Source organism: Salvelinus fontinalis, chromosome 14, assembly GCF_029448725.1.
Source record: "Salvelinus fontinalis isolate EN_2023a chromosome 14, ASM2944872v1, whole genome shotgun sequence".
Classification (NCBI taxonomy): domain Eukaryota; kingdom Metazoa; phylum Chordata; class Actinopteri; order Salmoniformes; family Salmonidae; genus Salvelinus; species Salvelinus fontinalis.
Genome location: NC_074678.1, coordinates 36,841,320 through 36,867,141, shown reverse-complemented (window position 1 = coordinate 36,867,141; position 25,822 = coordinate 36,841,320). Strand labels below are relative to the sequence as shown.

General features: G+C 41.9%; 1 protein-coding gene across 1 annotated transcript in view; it reads right to left on the bottom strand.

The window, feature by feature from the left end:
• lepr (leptin receptor) overlaps positions 1-25,822 on the bottom strand; it is a 54,288-nt gene that overhangs the window by 17,776 nt on the left and 10,690 nt on the right. Inside the window, exons 2-10 of the mRNA XM_055861603.1 lie at positions 24,967-25,026; positions 24,179-24,231; positions 22,730-22,975; positions 21,372-21,501; positions 20,553-20,725; positions 15,816-15,973; positions 15,364-15,508; positions 5,544-5,822; positions 5,295-5,394 (exon numbers count right to left, since the gene is read on the bottom strand). Of these exons, the coding sequence (XP_055717578.1) occupies positions 5,295-5,394; positions 5,544-5,822; positions 15,364-15,508; positions 15,816-15,973; positions 20,553-20,725; positions 21,372-21,501; positions 22,730-22,975; positions 24,179-24,231; positions 24,967-24,977 (1,295 nt within the window). The 5' untranslated portion in view covers positions 24,978-25,026. The remainder of the gene's footprint in view (positions 1-5,294; positions 5,395-5,543; positions 5,823-15,363; positions 15,509-15,815; positions 15,974-20,552; positions 20,726-21,371; positions 21,502-22,729; positions 22,976-24,178; positions 24,232-24,966; positions 25,027-25,822) is intronic.

The following is a 25,822-nucleotide window of genomic DNA, read 5'->3' as shown; positions in this document are numbered from 1 at the left end:
TGGTATATATGAACAATGTCATAGTCAATGGTATGCAACAAGTCTAAACTTCTACACCGCCTGAGTTTTGAAATCACAGCAATAATTCACAAATTATCACACACACAGTCATTTACATTTTGCTTGACAACCTGGACTCAGGGGTAGTAACATGGTAAATGTAAATCTGTCTCCCTCCATTTAGGTGGGCCTAGCCCTGTCACAGATACCATGGTTGTCCTTAGTTTAAAGATGTTTATCCAGAGACAGGTGTTTTGTCCATCTCTTTAGCTATCATACCCCATACATCCACCCAACCATCCATCCCACTGATTTTAAAACGCAGTCCTCCAGAAAATGGAGAGCAACACTTATGCAGTTCTACTAAGCAATATATATATTTTAAAGCCACGTTAGACAGGATTACCTACACATGCTAACCAGCTCAAATAGACATAAGTGGCTATATGGCAGACCAATCCGAACTCATCTCTCATCGCATGTCCAGCCCACTCATTATCTCAGCCAATCATGGCCATCGGGAAGGTTGCTCATAATATAACAATTGTATTCGTATTTACAGATGGCATAGAAGTTTGTTATTAAGGCACATGAAAGTTAACATGTTGCAGAAGGCATTTCTGCCCAAAAACTCAATTTGAGTTTTTAATATTACGTTGAAATGGCTCTCGTGTGAAGTAGTGACCCGCGACATACGGTACACCTAGTTTCCTGAAACGGGTGAGAAATAGCTAAAAAGTAGTACTGTAAGTAGTTGCTAACGTTGACCGTGATGAGATTCAAACACGCAACCTTTGGGTTGCTAGACGTTCACGTTATACACCCCCCATCCACCCTGACCAAGGACCTTAAGTAACCTACTGTCTCATGAACCATACCACACTGCATGAATCAGGCCTTCATGGTCGAATTGATGCAAAGAAACCACTACTAAAGGACACCAATAAGAAGAGACTTGCTTGGCCCAAGAAACACGAGCAATGGATACTAGACCGGTGGAAATCTGTCCTTTGGTCTGAGGAGTCCAAATTTGAGATTTTTGGTTCCAACCGGCATGTCTTTGTGAGACGCAGAGTAGGTGAACGGATGATCTCCACATGTGTGGTTCCAACCGTGAAGCATGGAGGAGGAAGGTGTGATGGTGCTTTGCTGGGGACACTGATTTATTTAGAATTTAAGGCACACTTAACCAGTATGCTTACCACAGCATTCTGCAGCGATATACCGTCCCATCTGGTTTGCACTTAGTGGGACTATCATTTGTTTTTCAACAGGACGATGACCCAACACACCTCCAGGCTGTGTAAGGGCTATTTGACCAAGAAGGAGACTGATAGAGTGCTGCATAAGATGACTTGGCCTCCACAATCACCGACCTCAACCCAGTTGAGATGGTTTGGAGCGTAGAGTGAAGGAAAATCAGCCAACAAGTGCTCAGCATATGTGGGAACTCCAAGACTGTTGGAAAAGCATTCTAGGTGAAGCTGTTTGAGAGAATGGCAAGAGTATGTAAAGCTGTCATCAAGGCAAAGGGTGGCTACTTTGAAGAATCTCAAATATAAAATATATTTTGATTTGTTTAACACTTTTTTGGTTACTACATGACTCCATATGTGCTATTTCATAGTTTTGATGTCTAGTATTCGACAATGTAGAAAATAGTACAAAATAAAGAAAAACCCTTGAATGAGTAGGTGTGTCCAAACTTTTGAATGGTACTGTACGTGACCCGTTTCAGGACGCTAGGCATATGGTCACGTCAATACCTCACAGGAGGCATTTGATATTTATCAAAATGCGTCTTTTTTGGCCAGAAATGCCTTCTGGAACATGCAAACTTTCATGTGCCTTAACTTCTTGAGAATACAGGGGGTGCTGTTTTCGCATTAGCATAATTTCCTCTACAGATTAAACTGCCTCTTATTCAATTATTGCTCTTACTATATGCATATAATTAATACCATTGGATAGAAAACAATCTATAGTTTCTAAAACCGTTTCAATTTTGTCTCTGAGTGAAACAGAAGTCATTTGACAGCACTTTCCCTGACCAAGAAGAAGAATGCAAGATGTGTATGCTCGCTTCAACTCTCTGCCTATATATGGTCACGCCACCTATGACCCGAAACACACTTCATTCGTCTTCCTCTGGGTGTCAAGAGGACGTCAGAGGAGAATTTTTTTGTGTATCTTGTACTGACGTGAAATAAGACCTATTTCTTTGGCGTGACCGACAACTTCCGGTTCTCTGAATCGCGCGATTTGGAGGTGCGATTGTCTACTGTTTTGCTGCCGTTACGGATGAAAACTATCTCCGTCTCGAAGTTTGTTTGATACATGTGACCATATCATCTTAATGTATGTTTTTTCAATATAGTTTAATCAGATTATTTGAATTTTTTCGGGAGTTTTGCCGTGTTCCGTTCTGTGACTTTTTTTACTTTGGCCAGTCGACCAGTACATATGCTAAATGAAGAGGGAAAGTTGCCATTATGAATGGATTGAACGACTCATCAGGACTAAGGACACCTTGATCAACATTCTGATGAAAGATCAGCAATAGTAAGACCCAATTTACGATGTTATTTCATATATCTGTCGTGCATGTGAACTGGTCGTGGGCGCCCAGCTGGTTCTGGCTGGCGTGGCTATGCTAATTTAGCGCTACATTTTGTTTTCGCTATAAAACATTTAATAAATCAGAAATATTGTTTGGATTCACCAGATGTTGGGCTTTCAATATCTGTACGCTGTGTATTTTTTCTGAAATGTTTAAAGATAAGTAATTAGTTATATGACGTTGGTCTCTGTAATTGTTCTGGCTGCGTCGGCACTATTTCAGATTGCAGCTGCAATGTAGAACTGTGATTTATACCTGAAAAATGCACATTTTTCAAACAAAAACTATCCTATACCATAAATATGTTATCAGACTGTCATCTGATTAGGTTTTTTCTTGGTTAGTGGCTATCAATATCTTAGTTTAGCCGAATTGGTGATAGCACCTGATGGAGTAAGAAACTGATGGAGTTAGAAAAGTGATGTCTTTTGCTAACGTGGTTAGCTAATAGATTTACATATTTTGTCTTCCCTGTAAAACATTTAAAAAATCTGAAATGGTGGCTTTATTCACAGGATCTGTATCTTTCATTAGGTGTCTTGGACTTGTGATTTAATGATATTTAGATGCTACTATTTAATTGTGACGCTATGCTAGCAATGCTAATCAGTGTGGGGGGGGGGGGGGGGTGCTCCCGGACCCGGGGTAGGTGCTCGTTAGAGGTTAATAACAAACTTGTATGCATCTGAAAATACGAATAAAATTGTTAAAATGACGAGCCTAGTTGGTTTACCCATAGAAAAAGACAGGAACGTTCCCACTAGACATGATTAGCTGAGATAATGGGTGGGCTGAACATGTGGAGAGATGAGTTTGGATTGGTCTGCCAAGTAGCATGCTTCGGTCTATAATATGAGCTGCTCAGTTTGTGTAGATAATCCTTGGAACCGCAGATTAAAAAAAAATATATAACATTAGCCATGGAGAACTGCAAAAGTGTTGCTACTGCTCTCAACAATATTGCTACCCTGAGTTTAGATGGCGCTATCAACAAAGTTCAGTGGGAAAAAGTTGTGAGGGACTACTTTCTGGACATGGTCAGTGTAAACCGGAGTGACTTGAGACAACGCGGGCCAAACAAGCTGTACAAACAAAACGGAAGTGTTCATCTATGTATATGGGTAAGAAACTAGCTAGATTTTCAGATATATGTTTCTCATTTTGCTAGAAAGACATTTTCATTGCAAGTTAAAGCATAATGTTAGCTAGGTAGCAAACGTTAGCTTGCTGGCTAGCTAACTTTACATGTATGATCGGTGTAGTAATATTATTTGTATCTTAGAAAGCCCTTTGCATTGCTAGTTATAGCCTAACGTTAGATAGCTAGCTAACATTGAACCTAGTTGGTTAGCTTTAGCTACCTGCAGATGTCCCGGATTTACATTTACTATGTTACACTTAGTCTTGGAGACCAGGCTGTGCTTGAGGGGGTTAAATCTGTTCTGTATTGTTCTATGATCCTGAACCAACTTGCATCCCGTATTTCTTAGGAATATATCACAGAGACACCAAGCAGTGACAGTGAAAAGGTGTCATATGTAACTTTTTCGGCGACCAGACCAAATTCACAAAGAAATGTGACTTATAGATCTGTCATTCTCATTGAAAGCCGGTCTAACAGGCTGACTACACCGCTCGCATCGCGTGCGCGAGCGTTGTAAAATAAATGTAGAAATCTATATTATTAAATTATTGCACCCGAACGTCTGCGTTGCCAAGGGCTAAAAAATAAGTCTATTTATGACGCAGATCGCGCTGCAAGTCCTGCCTCTCCCATCTCCTCATTGGTTTATAGAAGCAGGTACCCACGTGCCATCTCCTCATTGGTTATACCCACGTGGGTGACTGAAAGACGAACGAGGTCGGTGGCGGTAATGCACCTAATTTATGAAAGTTGCCAATCGCAATATAAAGTCAAGAGAAGAAAAGGCCTGGAAGGAGGAGAGATGACTAGAAACGATTCGGTTGACCGTTTTATGTGTGGATTAATTGTCGGAGTAGAGGACCTTGTGCATGTTAGGTAAATTAACAACTCAATGTTTATATCCCAGGACAAATTAGCTAGCAACAGCAAGCTAGCTAAATAGGACAAATTAGCTAGCAAGTGCAAGCTAACTAGCTAAATTGCAATAAAGGTTGAATGCTTTTCGACCTGTCCCCGAATTAATGTAAATGGTTCAGAGTTTGTTTAGATATTTTAACCTGCGTGTCGTGATCGCGTTTGGTGTGGGGGGACAAAATACATTTATGCACGATGGCGCACGCGCGCAGCTGGTTTGGGTTCCGTGATAGAAACAGTAGATCTGTGTGCACTATTGCATGGTGGCTAGCTATGACAATCCATTTGTAGCGCTAGTAGTATTGTATGGGTTGGGATTATGGTTAATTGTTTAGCTAGTTCATTATATATACACATTGTTTAGCCAGCTCAAACCATTAAAATTGTATCAACCAGGAAATGGCAGAGCGATTTATGTATAATACATCTTTAACAAAGAGCCAAATGTAAGATTCTCCAGTATTTCAAATGCTCTAATAGACTGATCTTAATCATAAGATATAAGATAACCAATAGTCACTTTAACTATATGTGTACAGGTGTATGTGTAGGTTTTACAGGTGTAGGTTGTACATGTTTTTGTGTAGGTTGTACAATGCTGTAAATAGTGTTTACCTGGACATGAAGTTGATTCCACCTATAGGTAGGTTGTTCCACCTACAGGTCATGCTGTCCAGATCCCCATTGGTCACACAGCTGATATCAATGACCGGATCTGAAACACGCAGATCATCTACATCAAATAAATACATTTCCTGAGGTCTAACCCTAACCCAATCCCAACCCTATATCAATCCAAACCTTGACATCCATCCAACCCTGACATCCATCCATCCATGCATCCAACCATCCATCCCAGCACACCTTTAATGTATATCGTTGAGTAGCGGTAGTTACAGCTATACGTCTCCCCTAAAGGCTGGCAGCAATGCAGGGTGTCAGACAGTCTCTGCTCCGATGGTCGAACCGTTATCTTACTGACACGGTCATTGACTGCAGCGTACTGGCTCTTAGGAAGGCGGTCACGGGAGTTCAGAATCCAGACCGTGGTGCTGGCGTTCACCCTGAGGTCATTGAACACGCAATAGACGGTCACGCTGTCTCCAAAGCTGGCCACCACTCTCTCAGGGAGATATGTCACATCTGAAACAAAGCAAAGTGAACTCAGCCACATCAAACCTTCAAACTTTTCTAAACTTTATTAGGGTAATGTCAAAAGTAAGTCAAGCCATTGTTTATAGGGAAAATCCAAGGTGGAAATTTTATTGCAGCAAACACAACATTACAGTTGGAACTTAATTTGGCCAAAGAAAATGACTCAGAATGAACCAAAACACTTGCAAACTAGTTTAAACCTTCACAGAAGTTTTGAACAGGCTATATTGAAGCAATTACCAAGAATCTTAAACTAAATATGGAGCACCCAATTCAAAAAGACAGATTTTTGCATATTTAAAGAACTGGTTTAGATGAATAAATAGGCTACAATAATAAAATGATATACAATAATAATATTGATAAAATAAATGATTATAAATACGAAAATAAAATAAAAAGTTGCATCCTACCTGAATAGCAAGTTGCACAGTAGCCTGAATTTGGCCATTTGTGTGGTACACTATACAGTGCATTCAGAAAGAATTCAGACTTCTTGATTTTTTCCACATTTTGTTACGTTACAGCCTTATTCTAAAATGGATTCAATTATTATAATTTTTTTCAAATTTATAAATTTAAAAACAAAAATGAAATACTTTATTTACATAAGTATTCAGACCCTTTGCTATGAGACTCGAAATTGAGGTCAGGTGCATCCTGTTTCCATTGATAATCTTTGAGATGTTTCTACAACTTGATTGGAATCCACCTGTGGTAAATTAAATTTATTGGACATGATTTGGAAAGGCACACAACTGTCTGTATAAGGTCCCACAGTTGACAGTGCATGTCTAAGCAAAAAACAAGCTATGAAGTCGAAGGAATTGTCTGTAGAACTCTGAGATAGGAGCTCTACGGAGGTCCTCCTTAGAGATGGGAGAACCTTCCAAAAGGACAACCGTCTATGCAGCACTCCTCCAATCAGGCCTTTGCGGTAGAGTGGCCAGACAGAAGCCACTCCTCAGTAAAAGACACATATCAGCCCGCTTGGAGTTTGCCAAAAGGCATCTAAAGGACTCTCAGACCATGGCAAACAAGACTCGCTGGTCTGATGAAACCAAGATTGAACTCTTTGGCCTGAATGCCAAGCATCACGTCTGGAGGAAACCTGGCACCATCCCTAAAGTGAAGCATGGTAGTGGCAGCATCATGCTGTGGGGATGTTTTTCGGTGGCAAGGACTGGGAAACTAATCAGGATCGAGGGAAAGATGAACAGAGCAAAGTACAGGGAGATCCTTGATGAAAACCTGCTCCAGAGCACTCAGAACCTCCGACTGGGGTGAAGGTTAACTTTCCAACAGGACAACGACCCTAAGCACACAGCCAAGACAACGCAGGAGTGGCTTTAGGACAAGTCTCTGAATGTTCTTGAGTGGACCAGCCAGACCCCGGACTTGAACCTGATTGAACATCTCTCGCGAGACCTGAAAATAGCTGTGCAGTGACACTCCCTATCCAACCTGAGAGCTTGAGAGGTTCTGCAGAGAAGAATGGGAGTAACTCCCCAAATACAGGTGTGCCAAGCTTGTAGCGTCAAACCAAAGAAGACTCAAGGCTGTAATCGCTGCCAAAGGTGCTTCAACAAAGTGCCGCATAAAGGGTCTGAACACTTATGTAAATGTTATATTTCAGTTTTCTATTTTTCATACATTTGCAAAACTTTCTACAATCCTGTTTTTGCTTTGTCATTATGTAGTATTGTTTGTAGATTGATGAGGTAAAAAAAAACGAATAAATCAATTTTAAAATAAGGCAGTAACGTAAAATGGTGTAGACAGAGAGGGCTGCCGTGCTTCTAGCTCTTAGGAAACTTTGCAGTATTTTGTTTTTAATGTATTATTTCTTACATTATTAGCCCAGAATTTTTTTTGTGTTACTACATACAGCCGGGAAGAACTATTGGATATCTGAGCGGTGGTAACTCACCAGCATTACGACAAGGAATACGACTTTCCTGAAGCGGATCCAGCTCAATTGAACTGATTCCAGAGGCCGACCCAAAACACCGCCAGTGGAGGAGAGGTACTCGGAGTGGTCTTCTAGTCTGACTTAGGAGGCGCGCACACCACCCACCAGTTCCGAGTATATTACTCACTAATGTTCAGTCTCTGGATAATAAAGTTGACGAGCTCAGGGCGAGGATTTTTTTGTAGAGAGACATCAGCAATGAAATCATACTCTGTTTCACAGAAACATGGCTGTCTCGGGACATACTGTCTGAGTCAGTACAGCCAGTTGGGTTCTCAGTTCATTGCGCAGATGGAATAAACATCTCTCCGGGAAGAAGAAGGGTGGGGTGTATGTTTCATGATTAACGACCCATGGTGTGATTGTGATAAAATACAGGAACTCAAGTCCTTTTGTTCACCCAACCTAGAATACCTCAAAATCAAATGCAGACCGTATTGACTCCCAAGAGAATTCTCTTTGGTTATAGTCACAGCCGTGTATATTCCCCCTCAAGCCGATACCACGACGGCGCTCAAAGAACTTCACTAGACTTTATGCCAACTGGAAACCACATATCCTGAGACTGTATTTATTGTAACTGGGGATTTTAACAAAGCACATTTTATAAAAAGGCTGGCAATGTTCTATCAGCACATTGACTGCAGTACTCGTGCTGCTAAAACACTCAACCACTGCTACTCAAACTTCTGGGATGCCTACAAGGCCCTCCCCCGCCCTCCTTTCAGCAAATCTGACCACAACTCTGTTTTGCTCCTCGCTTCCTATCGGCAGAAACTCAAACAGGAAGTACCCGTGCTAAGGACTCTCCAACGCTGGTCTGACCAATCGGAATCCACGCACCAAGAATGTTTTGATCACGCGGACTGGGATATGTTCCGGGTAGCTTCCGAGATTAATATTGAAAAATATACTGAGACTGAGTTTATCAGGAAGTGTATAGGAGAAGTTGTACCCACTGACTATTAAAATCTAACCAGAAACCGTGGAGAGATTGCAGCATTCGTGCAAAACTGAAAGCTTGAACCACCGCTTTTAACCATGGCAAGGTGACTGGAAATTTGGCAGAATACAAACAGTGTAGTTATTCCCTCCGCAAGGCAATCAAACAGGCAAAATATCAGCATAAAGACAAAGTGGAGTCTCAATTCAACGGCTCAGACAAGAGACATATATAGCTGGGTCTACAGACAATCACGGACTGCAAAAGGAAAACCAGCCACGTCGTGGACACCAACGTCTTGCTTCCAGACAAACTAAACACCTTCTCCGCCCACTTTGAGGATAACACAGCGCCACCGACGCGGCCCTCTACCAAGGACTGTGGGCTCTCCTTCTCTGTGGCCGACGTGAGTAAGACATTTAAGCGTGTAAACCCTCGCAAGGCTGCCGGCCCAGACGGCATCCCTAGCCTCGTCCTCAGAGCATGCGCAGACCAGCTGGCTGGTGTGTTTACGGACATATTCAATCTCTCCCTATCCCACTCTGCTGTCCCCACATGCTTCAAGATGGCCACCATTGTTCCTGTACCCAAGAAAGCAAAGGTATCTGAAATAAATGACTATCACCCCGTAGCACTCACTTCTGTCATCATGAAGTGCTTTGAGAGCCTATTCAACGATTATATCACCTCTACCTTACCTGTCGGCCTAGACCCACTTCAATTTGTTTACCGCCCCAATAGATCCACAGACGATGCAATCGCCATCACACTGCCCTATCCCATCTGCACAAGAAGAATACTTACGTAAGAATGCTGTTCATTGACTATATCTCAGCATTCAACACCATAGTACCCTCCAAGCTCATCATTTAGCTCGATGCCCTGCCTGTACTCCCATGACTGCGTGGCCAAGCACGCCTCCTACTCAATCATCAAGTTTGCAGACGACACAACAGAAGTAGGCCTGATTACCAACAATGACGAGACAGCCTACAGGAAGGAGGTGAGGGCTCTGGGAGTGCGGTGCTAGGAAAATAACCTCTCACTCAACGTCAACAAAACAAAGGAGATGATCGTGGACTTCAGGAAACAGCAGAGGGAGCACCCCCCCTATCCACATCAACGGGACCGCAGTGGACAAGGTGGAAAGCTTCACATTTCTCAGCGTACACATCACTGACAAACTGAAATGGTCCAACCACACAGAGATTGTGGTAAAGGCACAACAGTGCCTCTTCGACCTCAGGAGGCTGATGAAATTTAGCCTAGCACCTAAAACCCTCACAAACGCTTACAGATGCACAATTGAGAGCATCCTGTCGGGCTGTATCACCGCCTGGTACGGCAACTGCACCGCCCACAACTGCAAGGCTCTCCAGAGGGTGGTGCGGTCTGCCCAACGCATCACTGGGGGCAAACTACCTGCCCTCCAGGACACCTACAGCACCCGATGTCACAGGAAGGCCAAAAACGTCAACAAGGACAACAACCACACGAGCCTGTTCACCCCGCTATTATCCAGAAGGCGAGGTCAGTAGAAGTGCATCAAAGCTGGGACAGAGAGACTGAAAAGCATTTATCTCAAGGCCATCAGACTGTTAAATAACCATTACTAGCACATTAGAGGCTGCTGCCTACATACATAGACTTGAAATCACTGGCCACTTTAATAAATGGAACACTAGTCAATTCAATAATGTTTACATATTTTGCATTACTCATCTCATATGTTCACTACTCGTCAAAACTTTTAGAACTATTCATTCAAGGGGTTTTATTTTGACTATTTTCTACATTGTATAATTTTAACTATTGAATAATAGTGAAGACATCAAAACTATGAAATAACACATAAGGCAACATGTAGTAACCAAAAGTGTTAAACCAATCAAAATATATTTTATATTTGAGATTCTTCAAACAGCCACCCTTTGCCTTAATGACAGCTTTGCACACTCTTCCAGTTTAAGTTATTTTCTGTTTGTTTATGAGGTACACAAAATCAAATCTATTGACTGAAAGCTAAAAGGGCCATAGCCTAGGTGATTAGTTGCATGTAATGATCTTCCTCTTAGCAATGAGACGTCTCAAGTGTAATAAAAAGAGGATGAGAAAGAAAGAGTGAGTGTGTGAGGGAAAACATCCTGGAGCCTCTCCAGGACAACATTTTTACAAATGGCTCTGCGTGTGTGTACGTGTGTCTGTATGTGTTCGTCTTGACCAATATAAATATCATTACAGCTGAAGTCTGAAGTTTACATACACCTTAGCCAAATACATTTAAACTCAGTTTTTCACAATTCCTGACATTTAATCCTAGTCAAAATTCCCTGTCGTAGGTCAGTTAGGATCACCACTTTATTTTAAGAATGTGAAATGTCAGAATAATAGTAGAGAGAATGATTTATTTCAGCTTTTATTTATTTCATCACGTTCCCAGTGGGTCAGAAGTTTACATACACTCAATTAGTATTTGGTAGCATTGCCTTTAAATTGTTTAACTTGGGTCAAACGTTTCAGGTAGCCTTCCACAAGCTTCCCACAATAAGTTGGGTGAATTTTGTCCCATTCCTCCTGACAGAGCTACTGTAACTGATTCAGGTTTGTAGGCCTCCTTGCTCGCACACGCTTTTTCAGTTCTGTTCACAAACTCCCGATGGGATTGAGGTCAGAGCGTTGTGATGGCCACTTCAATACCTTGACTTTGTTGTCCTTAAGCCATTTTGCCACAACTTTGGAAGTATGCTTGGGGTCATTGTCCATTTGGAAGACCCATTTGCGACCAAGATTTAACTTCCTGACTGATGTCTTGAGATGTTGCTTCAATATATCCACATAATTTTCCTACCTCATGATGCTATCAATTTTGTGAAGTGCACCAGTCCCTCCTGCAGCAAAGCACCCCCACAACATGATGCTGCCACCCTCGTGCTTCACGGTTGGGATGCTGTTCTTCGGCTTGCAAGCCTCCCCCGTTTTCCTCCAAACATAACGATGGTTATTATGGCCAAACAGTTCTATTTTTGTTTCATCAGACCAGAATACATTTCTCCAAAAAGTACAATCTTTGTCCCCATGTGCAGTTGAAAACTGTAGTCTGGATTTTTTATGGCGGTTTTGGAGCAGTGGCTTCTTCCTTGCTGAGCGGCCTTTCAGGTTATGTCGATATAGGACTCGTTTTACTCTGGATATAGATACTTTTGTACCTGTTTCTTCCAGCATCTTCACAAGGTCCTTTGCTGTTGTTCTGGGATTGATTTTCACTTTTCGCACCAAAGTACGTTCATCTCTAGGAGACAGAATGCATCTCCTTCCTGAGCGGTATGATGGCTGTGTGGTACCATGGTGTTTATACTTGCATACTATTGTTTGTACAGATGAACGTGGTACCTTCAGGCGTTTGTAAATTGCTCCCAAGGATGAACCAGATTTGTGGAGGTCTACAATATTTTTCCTGAGGTCTTGGCTGAGTTCTTTTGATTTTCCCATGATGTCAAGCAAAGAGGCACTGAGTTTGAAGGTAGGCCTTGAAATACATCCAGAGGTACACCTCCAATTTACTCAAATGATGTCAATTAGCCTATCAGAAGCTTCTAAAGCATGATATAATCTGGAATTTTCCAAGCTATATAAAAGGCACAGTCAACTGAGTGTATGTAAACTTCTGACCCACTGGAATTGTGATACAGTGAATTATAAGTCAAATAATCTGTCTGTAAACAATTGTTGGAAAAATTACTTGTGTCATGCATAAAGTAGATGTCCTAACCGACTTGCCAAAACAATAGTTTGTTAACAAGAAATGTGTGGAGTGGTTGAAAAACATGTTTTAATGTCTCCAAGCTAAGTGTATGGAAACTTCCAACTTCAACTGTATATTTCCATGGTCCTGGGTCCTCTGTGTGTGTGTTTTCAATAATCACTTCTACACTGGGGCAGAATCCCTCAGTGGTCCCCATCTTTCTTTCCCTGTCTTTGTCCTTTATGAAGAGCCTTCATCATGTGAGTCAGAGAGAGGGCTGTCAGGGCTGACAGATGAATCTACAGCTCTGCAGTAAAGCTATAGGAGGAGAGGGTGGACATAAACAAACAACCTCCGAAAACCAACTCTCTGCATGATGTAGTCATCACAGAGAGAGGGAGAGAGGGACAGAGAGAGAGATAGATGAGAAGAGTGGCAGGGAGGGAGAGAGAGAGGGCGAGAGAGACAGAAAGGGGAGAATAAGCTAATAAACTCTCATATCTACTGGGTGAAATACCACAGTGTGCCATCACAGCAGCAAGACTTGTGGCCTGTTGCCACAAAAAAAGGGCAACCAGTGAAGAACAAACACCATTGTAAATACAAGAGAAGACAGGCTATGTGCACACTGCCCACAAAATGAGGTGGAAACCGAGCTGCACTTCCTAACCTCCTGCCCAATGTATGACCCATATTAGAGACACATATTTCCCTCAGATCACACAGATCCACAAAGAATTCAAAAACAAATCCAATTTTGATAAACTCCCATATCTACTGGGTGAAATTCCACAGTGTGCCATCACAGCAGCAAGATTTGTGACCTGTTGCCACAAGAAAAGGGCAACCAGTGAAAAACAAACACCATTGTAAATACAACCCATATTTATGCTTACTTATTTTAACTTGTGTGCTTTAACCATTTGTACATTGTTACAACACTGTATATATTTAATATGACACTTGTAATGTCTTTATTGTTTTGAAACTTCTGTATGTGTAATGTCTACTGTTAATTCGTTTTGTTTGTTTCATTTTTGTGTATTGTCTACCTCACTTGCTTTGGCAATGTTAACACATGTTTCCCATGCCAATAAAGCCCCTTGAATTGAATTGAATTGAATACAACCCATATTTATTCATTTTCCCTTTTGTACTTTAACTATTTGCACATCGTTACAACACTGTATATAGACATAATATCACATTTGAAATGTCTTTATTCTTTTGGAAATTCTGTGAGTGTAATGTTTACTGTTAATTTGTATTGTTTATTATCTTGGTAATGTTAAAGCAAGTGAAGTAAATAATAAACAATAAAAATGTATAAAGCGCTTAAATTAAATATGTAATAATTAAATATGTGCGAGAGAGAGAGAGAGAGATCAACTAGACTAAAATGTTCCTTTGATGAAGATAATAATAATACAATCCCCACCTTCATATTCCTAATCTAATATTGTCTTTATTTAATCCATCCAGCTCCCTAACTGCCACCCTGATCCTGTCCCCATATTTGACATTACATCTGACAACCTGAGACAACTTCACAATTTCCAAACCAAATATGTTGGCCAAGTTACCCAATGTATACTGTATCGGCTGCAAGTGTATGTAATGCATATTTATGAATCATCGCGTCTCTAACAGTACAGTATGCAGCAGGTACAGACCCATCCCAGTCTCCCCATATATGTGTTTGTGTGGGCAAAATCTATCAACCACAGATGATTTATGACAGTGTGCTAGGAAAATAGCTTCTCCTTTCTCTGTTGCTCATTGTGAAAAAAAAAAAAGATTTCAGTCTTGGGGGTGTGGTTCAATGTGGCAGTTACTGAAATTTGTTCCACATGAGCCACCATAGGAACAAAGCAAGAATTACTTATGAACTAATCTAAGATAACTCAAAAGAAGGCTGTAATTTTCCCGTATGTTTTTGCAGAGGTTTTAGTCATGCAGTTTTACATCCAGCTAAAGTGTTTTTCCATAGGAAAACATAGTATTTTTCACACCGGGTGCCTTTCCTTCACTGGGCGGGCCGTTTGGGAATTTTTAGGCAAAATTTGAATATACCCGCTTCTCCAGACACCACTACACCCCTGCATAGTGCCAATGGAAAGACAGCAGTCACACACAGCATGATGTTAAAGCACCACTACACCCCTGCATAGGGCCAATGGAAAGACAGCAGTCACACACAGCATGATGTTAAAGCACCACTACACCCCTGCATAGGGCCAATGGAAAGACAGCAGTCACACACAGCATGATGTTAAAGGATAAGCAGTCCATAAACTTATAATAAGCCAGTAGGTCCCAATAATAAGAATACAAAAACACAACCATTAAGCATTACTCAATCAAAATGTACAACTATCAGTTCTACTGTTCAACTATCAGTTCCAATTTAAACATATTTTTTTTCTCTATGCTGCCTGCAGCATGATCTATTTTGCCTGAGTGCATGACAGACAGTCGTTGATCGGAGTATGTCTCCGGAGTCACCGGAGGAGCACTTATTAATCCTGCTGTAGAATTCATTGCGGCCTGCAGGCCAAACGAACGACTAAAATGAACGAGTCACTCAGAAAAACGAATCATGACTCGAGTCAATAAAAAGAGTTGTTCAAAAAGAACGAATCGTTGGCAAACTGCACATCACTAAAGCATATGTGTACATTCCTGTGTAACCAGAGGTTTTATTGTGCAGGTATACAGTATGTGAGGGGACTATATCTGACTGTATATTTAATGTGTGTAAGTAGGGCAAGGCAGAGGTCTTACTGTGCAGGTAGATGTCAAGGGAGTATGATAAGTTAACTGTGTGTTTATGATGTGTATGTTTCTGTGCAAACAGAGAGAGAGGTCTCACTTTCCAGACGGATACGATGTTGTTGGCTCCAGTCACTCCACAGGTGAGGCAGAGCAGGGTGGTGAGACCGAATCTGGACAGTGTAGTGCAGACCAGGCCTCAGTCCAGTCAGAGACACCCACTGGCCTCCAGACACCTCCACGTGCTGGAACAGAGGAATAGGGGCGAGAAACACAAGATGTCATACAGAGGTTACTCCATCTGCAAAATGCAGTGTCAACATGTATTGACAATTTGACACAAATACAAAATGGCATTGTGATGACTGAGAACATAACTGAAAATGATATCTACATCTAAGAAAACCATGAGTGGCATTAAGACTCTTCAACATCCTCTATCCTCTAGGTGTTTGCTCTTGTTCTCTGTTAAATTATTATTGTCTTTAGGTTTATTTTCTGTAAGACCTGTACTTAGATGTTGTGTTTGCTCGGAGGCCAGTGTGTTCTTACCAGCCAGTTGGGGTGAGAGGTATTTTGGGAGGTATTGTATCGGACTTCATAGCTCAGTTGAACAGGGCTGGCATGGGGCTGTGGGTCACTCCAGCTCAGAATCAACTCTCCCTCTGTGGTCTGGGTGTGTGTTAGGTTCAGTGGTGGGCTTGGTTTCCCTGTACAACACACACCACAAACAATACATAATCATCTTCATCATCCATGGTTGTTAGCATCATCACCATCCTCCAAACTATGAAACACCATTATCATCGTCACTATGGGCGGCAGGTAGCCTAGTGGTTAGAGCGTTGGACCAGTACCTGAAAGGTTGCTAGATCGAATTCCCGAACTGACAAGAGAAAAATCTGTCGTTCTGCAACTGAACAAGGCAGTTAACCCACTGTTCCTAGGCCATCATTGTAAATAAGAATTTGTTCATAACTGACTTGCCTAGTTAAATAAAAGGTTAAAAAATAAGTTTTTTTTATAATAATCGTCATAATGGCATCCAATGTCGGATCGTAATTTGACCAGTATTTTGCAGCAACATGATTTGAAAGTTTAGTCCATAATGTTGCTTGATCGGTGGTTAGGCTATTAGCTGGACAAAAGTAGGCTACATGAAAAGTTCAATACTGTTAATACACTGAACTAAAATATAAACGCAACTTGTAAAGTGTTGGTCCCATGTTTCATGATCTGAAATAAAAGATCACAGAAATGTTCCATATGGACAAAAAGCTTATTTCTCTCAAATTCCGTGCACACGTTTGTTTACATCCCTGTTAGTGAGCATTTCTCATTTGCCAAGATAATCCATCCAATTGACAGGTGGGATTAAACAGCATGATCATTAAACAGGTGCACCTGGGGACAATAAAAGGCCACCCTAAACTGTGCAGTTTTGTCACACAACACAATTCCACAGAGGTCTCAAGTTGATGGAACGTGCAATTGGCATGCTGCCTGTGTGACAGAGTGTCCCATGGTGGTGGTGGGGTTAGGTTTCAGGCAGGCATAAACTACAGACAATGAACACAAGTGCATTTTATCGATGGCAATTTAAATGCGCAGAGATACCGTGACGAGATCCTGAGGCCCTTTGCTGTGCCATTCATCCGCCGCCATCACCTCATGGTTCAGCATGATAATGCACCGCTCCTTGTAGCAAGGATCTGCACACAATTCCAGGAAGCTGAACATTTCCCAGTTCTTCCATGGCCTGCATAATCACCAGATGTCGCCCATTGGGATGCTCTGGATCGACGTGCACGACAGCATGTTCCAGATCCTGCCAATATCCAGCAACTTCGCTCAGCCATTAAAGAGGAGTGGGACAACATTCTACAGGCCACAAACAGCCTGATCAACTCTATACAAAAGAGATGTGCTGCACTGCAAGAGGAAAATGGTGGACACACCAGATACTGACTGGTTTTCTGATACATGCCCCAACATTTTTTTAAGGTATCTGTCATGTGAAATCAATAGATTAGAGGCTAATGAATTTATTTCAATTCACTGATTTCCTTATACGAACTGTAACTCAGGAAAATCTAGAAAGTGTTAAATGTTATGTTTATATTTTTGTTCAGTATATAACCGTGTGTTTGTGCAGGGTTTCAGTGAATTTATGTAAATCACAAAGCTCATCTGCATTTCCAGCGCAGGAACATTCTCAGTAACAAACAAGTGATCAAATTAAGATGCGATATCTGTATTTCTACGCTGCAAAGACAACAATGGTCTCAGGCACATACAGTACTGTAACAGCCATTGGAGACACATTGATTGTCCCTAATACCTGCATTGGTTATAGACTCAAACAGGCTTCATACAGGGCAGCCAAATGATGAAATGAGCAGAAACGTATATGAGATGACATGACAGGCTCAGTGGTGTATGAACATGATATAATAACATCTATCTAAAAGACAGCATCTCTACTTTAGTGGTCCATGGGCTTCTTACTGAATACCGATCAATAAGGCCAAGCTCCTCATGTCAGGAAAATCAATACCTCAAAATGTAATTCAAAAACCTGAAAATGCAACCCAGTACCAAGGCAGAGTAGAAGACACCCTTTCGTAATTTATTCCTGGAATTTTAACATGTATTACAGTATTTGACAGTGAGATGTATCTTCCTGGTATTTAAACTGCTTTGTTCATTTTGAGGTATTTGTGTTTACTCCCAGTGATTGACTTGACAGGGGCGTTATTTGTAACCCATCTTATAAAACAGAAAATTGTGATAATTATAGGGCTGTCCCCGACAAAAAAAATATCTTAGTCAACCGAAAGTCATCCGTTCTTTCGACCAATCGATTTTGCCAAAAGGCACCTAAAGTTTGCCAAAAGGCACCTAAAGACTCTCAGACCATGAGAAACAAGATTCTCTGATCTGATGAAACCAAAATGTAACTCTTTGGCCTGAATGCCAAGTGTCACATCTGGAAGAAACCTGGCACCATCCCTAAGGTGAATCATGGTGGTGGCAGGATCATGTAGTTGGAAGGTGAAGGTTCACCAACAGGACAACAACTCTAAGCACACAGCCAAGACAATGCAGGAATGGCTTCGGGACAAGTCTCTGAATGTCCTTGAGTGGCCCAGCCAGAGCCCAGACTTGAACCCGATGGAACATCTCTGGAGAGACCTGTAAATAGCTGTGCAGCAACGCTCCCGATCCAACCTGACAGAGCCTGAGAGGATCTGCACAGAATGGGGGAACCTCCCCAAATAAAGGTGTGCCAAGCTTCTAGCATCATACCCAAGAAGACTCAAGGGTGTAATCGCTGCCAAAGACATATATATGTTACTGCTAAACTAAAACAATCTTGGTCGACCACCAGCCTAACGGCAAAACAATCGACCAGTCGACTACTTGGGGTCAGCTCTACATAATTAGAAGAGAGGCAAGTGGGATAATTGAGTCTCATAATGGAAATGTCCCCTCCTAGCCGACAGGAAGAGACTGGATTCATCTGCTTCATTATTAAAGATATTAAGTATTATCACTCTCAGACATTCACGTCTTAATAAACAGGCTGTGAATGTGAAATTACATTTAGGGAATGAATGTTAGTTCCCTTCATGTTGGTTGGACACTAAAGTCGCTAAATCATGCATTGACTTTGATAAAATACTTGTGTGAAAGTTAAGTGCAAGACTATTAAGTCAGAATACCACCCCATTCGAGAATAAACAGCATATCTGACATACTGCACGCACATTCATTCCTCCCATAAGGAGAGGGGAGCAAACTTAAAGCTGATAAGAAGGCAATTTTTCTGCTTCCTGCCTTGCTACATAATTTAGGCATACTGATATTCCAGGGGTTTATTCCTGTCTCTCTTGAAAAGTGCTCTTTCTGTGGCATAGGACTTGCATGTAGCTAAGTATGCTTTACTGCTTGCGATGTAGTAAGAGAGCAGACCCACTAATGGAAACAATAACCTCCGATCAAAATGTTGTTGCTGATCATTCAGAACATGGCTGATAAGGCAACATGTATGTATCCTCTAATGTACTGTCATAAAGATCACATGTTCAACTTAATAAAAAAAAAACTGTTTTTCATCTTTTCCCATCTATAGTAAGTGCCAAATAAAGTAACAGGCTTGACTGTAACAGGATTGACAACTTCATCTTAAATCAGCCATAAATCTCCTTGTGACAGGGGGAATGGAAGCTTGTGTGCAACAGGGAGAGGAAATTGAATACAAGCTTCACAATTTATTTATTTATTGTTAAAACATATCTAGCCTGACCATCTATGGGTAACAGGGTTGACATGTTATGCTCGACCCGCTCAGTTTTACACCACAAAACACCAGAAAATGGAACCAGCTCACCTGCTTTTACACTATGATTTGAATATTAGATCTTCAATGTCTCGTCATAAAAATTAAAAATAAATTAAGAATAGTTTCACCAAATGAGAGTTCAGGTCACGTAAGAGGTTTAACCTTAAAATCAGTGACAGGTTTTTTTTTACCTTCACTAACAACAAATAAATAATATTCAGAAATTACTTTGTCAAAGCAGCAAAATAACTAGGGCTTTACAATGGTGAAATGTTGGAGTTAAGTGTGCTAGAATCTTCCTACAAAGAGGATTCCTACACAGAGGATGCTCAAAATACTGAGTTTTGGCCCTTTAGCAAGTCTTTATTCATATAAAAAAATCAGATTTATAAAATGTTCCATGTGATCTAAATTAAATGACACTTCAATTAATTTAACAGGCTTTTAAAACTCAATATTTGCACAATTTCTACTTGTATCAAACCAATGTTCCATTGACCAACAAGGCCGCAAAGAGCTTAGATTGAGCAAACAACGTATGTGTTTCCCATCAGTGGAGAGATCTCCAGCTCGTCACCATGGTTTCTGGGACCAGAGTAAACACTAATCTCGGCCTGCCTGGAAGTCCCAAAGGGCAGCTGGTATCAGACCTACTGAAGCGCGTTACACTCACTATACTGTACACGTGTGTATGTGGTCTTTAAGCCTAAACAAATAACTCCCCAGTTTCCTCATGGTACAAATGGCTCCCTAGATACCGCTAGCCTACATAATAAACAGTGCCAGCTCGCCAGGCAGCACGCTGGTACTTGGTAAATGTTAAGTGATATCCATTAACCTCAGAATATGAGGACCAGATAGATAGGCCATTAAAGCAATTAACATCCTCTATCATCTTCAGAAGAGAGGTTGAGAGAGGGATCAGGTACATTCACATTCCTTACAGAGACGTGGAGGGACGCTGAGCATCACCAGGGGACCTGCTGTGGTGTTGGACACATTGGCTGTCACCACGACGATACTGCTGACCACATGGAGAGCAATAGAACAGGTGATGGAATCCTCTCCCACACAGTCAGTCCCATGTGTGGTGTTAACCTCACTGTCAGGCAGTGTTCTGAAATAGACAAGAGACATTTATGCACTTCACCAGATGAGGACATGGACTGCGTCCCCCCATATGTATTACGTTTAGCCCTATGTGTCCTAGTCGAAAACCCAGCCTAAATAAATATACTTTCATTCAGTAAAGCTACGAGGCTAGTGTAGTGTGCTAATCATAGACTAAGCACAGGTCAGGGTGCAAGCTAGCCTGGTCCCAGATCTGTTTGTGCTATCATGTCAACTCCTTGTCATGCCATGTTTGAAGGGATCACAAACATCTAGGACCAGGCTAGGTGCAATCCACATGAAAGTAATGAAAAAAAAACAAGTAAAAACACTATTGTGATATTTTGCCTAATTATTTGCAAAATATTTAATCCGATGGGCCAAAAGGCCAATTATAGGCAACTGGTGTTGTTTTTTTATCACAAAGTCTCAGCCTGCTCCATGCATAACCCTGCTGTGGGAGATGAATAGGCTCTGCCAGTCACATTGCATGCACAGACAGGCACGGGGACACACACACCTCAGACCCCCACCTGAGCTCTTACTGCCTCAGGCACATCTTTGAGCCAACACTAGACAAGAATAACAAACAGGACGGGAGAGGAGAGGACAGACTCTAGACAATAGCAGGTTGAATTGAACTTGATACTCACGCTAAGTGCTGCAAGCTAAGTGCCACTGACCCAGGAGTGGAGGTGTCTGAGGAAGTGGCTGGGTGCTTTAGATCACATATTACATTATCCCAGGTCTCATCAACACGGCACAGGATGTCCCAACAGGTGGCTGGAGAGAAGTTCAATTAGCATATTAGCATCAACACAGGCACATACTCTGTCTGTTTGGTCACTGTAAACCCTAATATATGAACTCACCAACCCCACGCAAAGCATACACACACACACACACACACACACACACACACACACACACACACACACACACACACACACACACACACACACACACACACACACACACACACACACCTAGCTGAAAAAACCCACACCCAATTAGGACAGTCATAGCAAGCCCTGGAACATATTCTGAAAAAGAAGCCCTAGAATCTGGCCAACGTCATTGTTTATCATCCATTCCCCCTCTTACTCACACTTAGGACCTCAGGTCTACCTGAGCTGAATCACCATGTCATTGGAGAAGAAAATGTAACACCTACTCACACCATTTTACCTCTGCACAGTTATTGTCAACGATTCATGAGATCCCCTCTTTAAATGCCACAGAGTCACAGGCTGTGGGTAGCCTCATCTAATATCCATCGATTAGTATTAGCACGCGTCAGAGGCTACCACTACGCTATCGATCTCATGAATAAATCCTTCGCCCTGAGCCTTTGCTTCCTGTTGTTAAAACACACATATGCACGGAGGCACACACAGGTACACACACAAACACACAGATCTTTCATTTGTGTTACCACCTCCCACTTTCACCAACACCTCCAAACAGAGAGGAACACCACACTCAAGTCTACAGAGGCCATCTTATCACTCCAGTTAATTGGCCCCTATTCAATTGAATGCGCCTCAATGTTCTCTTCCTCAGTGCAGTTAAGTGGTCACAGGCTGTTTTATTACGCACCCTTCAGAGAAATGAAAACACATTTATCCAGCTGTCCAAGGCCAGTACGTACAAATCGTCTCAGCATAGGAGTGCTGATCTAGGATCAATTCCTTGCTCTTATTCATTATGATTTAAAAGGTATTTGATCATTGGTCAGCATCTTGTGAATATGGTCCCAGGGCAGTAATAAGACAGAACTCTGACCCAGTAAATATCATGCACAGGAGGTTGGTGGCACCTTAATTAGGGAGAACGGGCTGGTGGTAATGACTGGAGCAGAATCAGTGGAGTGGTATCAAATACATCAAACAAATTGTTTCCATGTGTTTGATGCCATTCCATTTGCTCCGTTCCGGCCATTATTATTAGCCGTTCTCCCCTCAGCAGCCTTCTGTGATGTCATGTCTGTAAAACAGAGCAGGACGCTTACCTCTGCTGGGCTCAGTCTCCGGGTGAGGTCCTAGTGTGCTTGTGAAGTTCCTGAAGAGGCACTGAAGGGTGTGTGGGTGTCCCGGATCAGATGGTGCTGCCCTGGACCCCGCAGACCCCCTGTCTTCTTCCTCTCCTCTGTGGTGAAGTTGGGCTGGGTGTGAGGAACAGCAGAGCTCTGTCAACCAGGGGAGGTCTAGAAGGTCTCCATGGGGGGATACTTCCACAGGCTCCACCAACACAGCACCTGAGGCAGAAACAGAAAGTAAACATGGTTGACAGGAAATGACATCAGACACTGGACAGAAGTTGTGGCTGGGGTATAATGATGCTGGTAATACCAGAGTTGTAGGTTTGATTCTCAGCATGGTATTCAAAGACGACATTGATATGAATTCCTAATACATTCATTTCAGACCGAATTGTGAAGATATCAAGAGATGTTCATGAAGTTGGTAAAAGTAATATAAAAAGGCTACACTATTGTTCAGAGACCTTTACTAGAATGAACTCTGGTAACCTCACCCTATACCAGAGGATTTCTACCAGCTCAAGGATACATACTGTACATGCTTCTTTGTCAACCAGGTAAAACAATGTGACTGACAAGACTATGGTTCATTCCACCCATTAGTCGCCCATCCACCCTCCCAGTCTCCCGAATGGCATGCTGACTTGGGATAGATATTACAAAAGGGATGTCTGTTGTATACTGATTCCCAAAGACGGAGTGTTCTCAATAACACAAACACGTTTGCCCACATGTACACACAAAGGATTGCTACTTTACCTGACAAAGATCCACTTCTAGGATCAATTTGTTGTGTAACTAGCCAAATTAAAAGGTATGTAGTGCAGCAATCATGTGTGCGGTTCCAATTTAATTTCTACTTTTCATGGGGGAAAATATTTTTGTGTGTCTATTTGGTTCTATATGGGCCATTTTTGTGGTCAGGAGACATTATGCCCTGCTGAATGATCTATTCTGTGTTTCACTTGTGTGCTAGAATGATTATTGCCAAACACATTGGATGATGTCCAACATTACAAAGACGGCTAACCGCAGAGACCGGCATACATCTATTTAGATCACTCAGTGTCACACCAATGAAATGCAACACTCAACGGCCCTTTTTATTTTGGCAATAATGGACTGTATTGTAAGTAGGGGCGTGATTGTATGGGAAGATGACCTTTGTTTCTGCATATATGCGTATGAGTGTACTGTTCTGTATGTTCTGGCACATGAAGGTTCCAGAGAATTGCTGCCGGATGTAACTACATGTGGCATTGCTGCTGAAATGTTTGCTATTCATTATTTTAGTCTAAAGGAAAGCTTTCCTGGGGATAGTGAAGTTGTGTGACTACAGGCAGAGCCACATGGGAGGTAATGTGGATGGATGCAGTGAGATAGAAGAATCTGAATGAACGGGAAAGGAACTCAACTCACCGTGGGAGACGATGAGAATATGCACCAGGAATGTCAACATTGCAGACAGTATCCTGCAGAGATAGAGAAAGTGAGGAAGAGAGGGAAGGAGGGAGAGAGCGAAAGAGGGAGCGAGAGAGAGAGGTACGGGTGGATGAAGAGAGAACCCGTAGAGAGTAAGAAACATAGATAAAGAGAGAGAAAGAAAGAGAGAAAGATATGTAAAACACATAGACAGTCTATGCAATCTTGACTCAATCCAACACTGAAAACTCATTTGACAGGAGAACAGAGGGTTTTACTGAACTTCGTCAGAGCCTTTAGTAATAGTCACCACACCATGACCACAGTATTCTGCTGTAATGGCCTGGGTGTTGTCTGCTCATATGCAGGCACAGGCTTGACTGATCTCTACACCACAGAAACTTCCTCATGCAAGATTAGAATGGATGATACTGTACTGTTTTACGAGCATGCAGCTATACGAAGGTTTGTCAGCTTCTGAATGTACAATTGCTGAGTAATTTTTCAAAAAGTAAAATTCCCTTCCCCATTCACACTTAAATTTCCATTATGACTATAGCATTCATATCATAAACCACTATTTAGTCCAACCCCAACCCTCCTGTGACGACATAGGCAGTACAGTAAATAACATTAACACACAACAAATTACACTAACCTACATTGCATGCTGTATAAACATGGTGCCTGCCTGCCTGGGTTTTAAATAAGACGTGCTAAAGTTCAATCCCATTCCACATTAATTCCATTTCATATTCAAGATCACCACCATCAATCATACTTACATTGTCTTCATGAGTGAGAGTTGGTGCGCATGGCCTCTACTGTGAGTGAGATTACTCTCACTGGGGAGGGAACAGAGATAGAGAGAACCTTAGGGACCAGTTAGGAAGACAACACAACACACAGATATACAATGTGTACAAAACATTATGAACACCTGCTCTTTCCATGAAAGACTGACCAGGTGAAAGCTATGACCCCTTATTGATGTCACTTAGTAAATCCACTTCAAATCAGTGTAGACGAAGTGGAGGAGACAGGTTAAAGAAGGATTTTTAAGACAATTGATACATGGATTGTGTATGTGTGCCATTCACAGGGTGAATAGGCAAGACAAAATATTTAATTGCCTTAGAGCGGGGTATGGTAGTAGGTGCCACACTCACTGGTTTGTGTCAAGAACAGCAATGCTGCTGAGTTTCACTCTCAACAGTTTCCCGTGTGCATCAAGAATGGTCCCACCACTCAAAGGACATACGGCCAATTTGAGACAACTGTTGGAAGCATTGTAGTCAACATGGGCCAACATCCCTGTGGAAGGCTTCGACACCTTGTGGAGTCCATGCTACAAAGAATTGAGGGCAAAAGGGGGCGGGGGTGCTATCTATAACCTAAAACGATTCTTCGGCTGTCCCCATAGGAGAACCCTATGAAGAACTATTTTTGGTTCCAGGTAGAACTCTTCAGTTCCATAGAACCCTTTCCACAGAGGGTTCTACATGAAACCCAAAAGGGTTCTACCAGGAATCAAAAAGGGTTTTCCTATGGGGACAGCTGAAGAACTGTTTTGGAACCGTTTTTTCTAAGAGTGTAGATAGAGATGTTATAGATATGTTTCATCTCTACGCTGAAGAAATG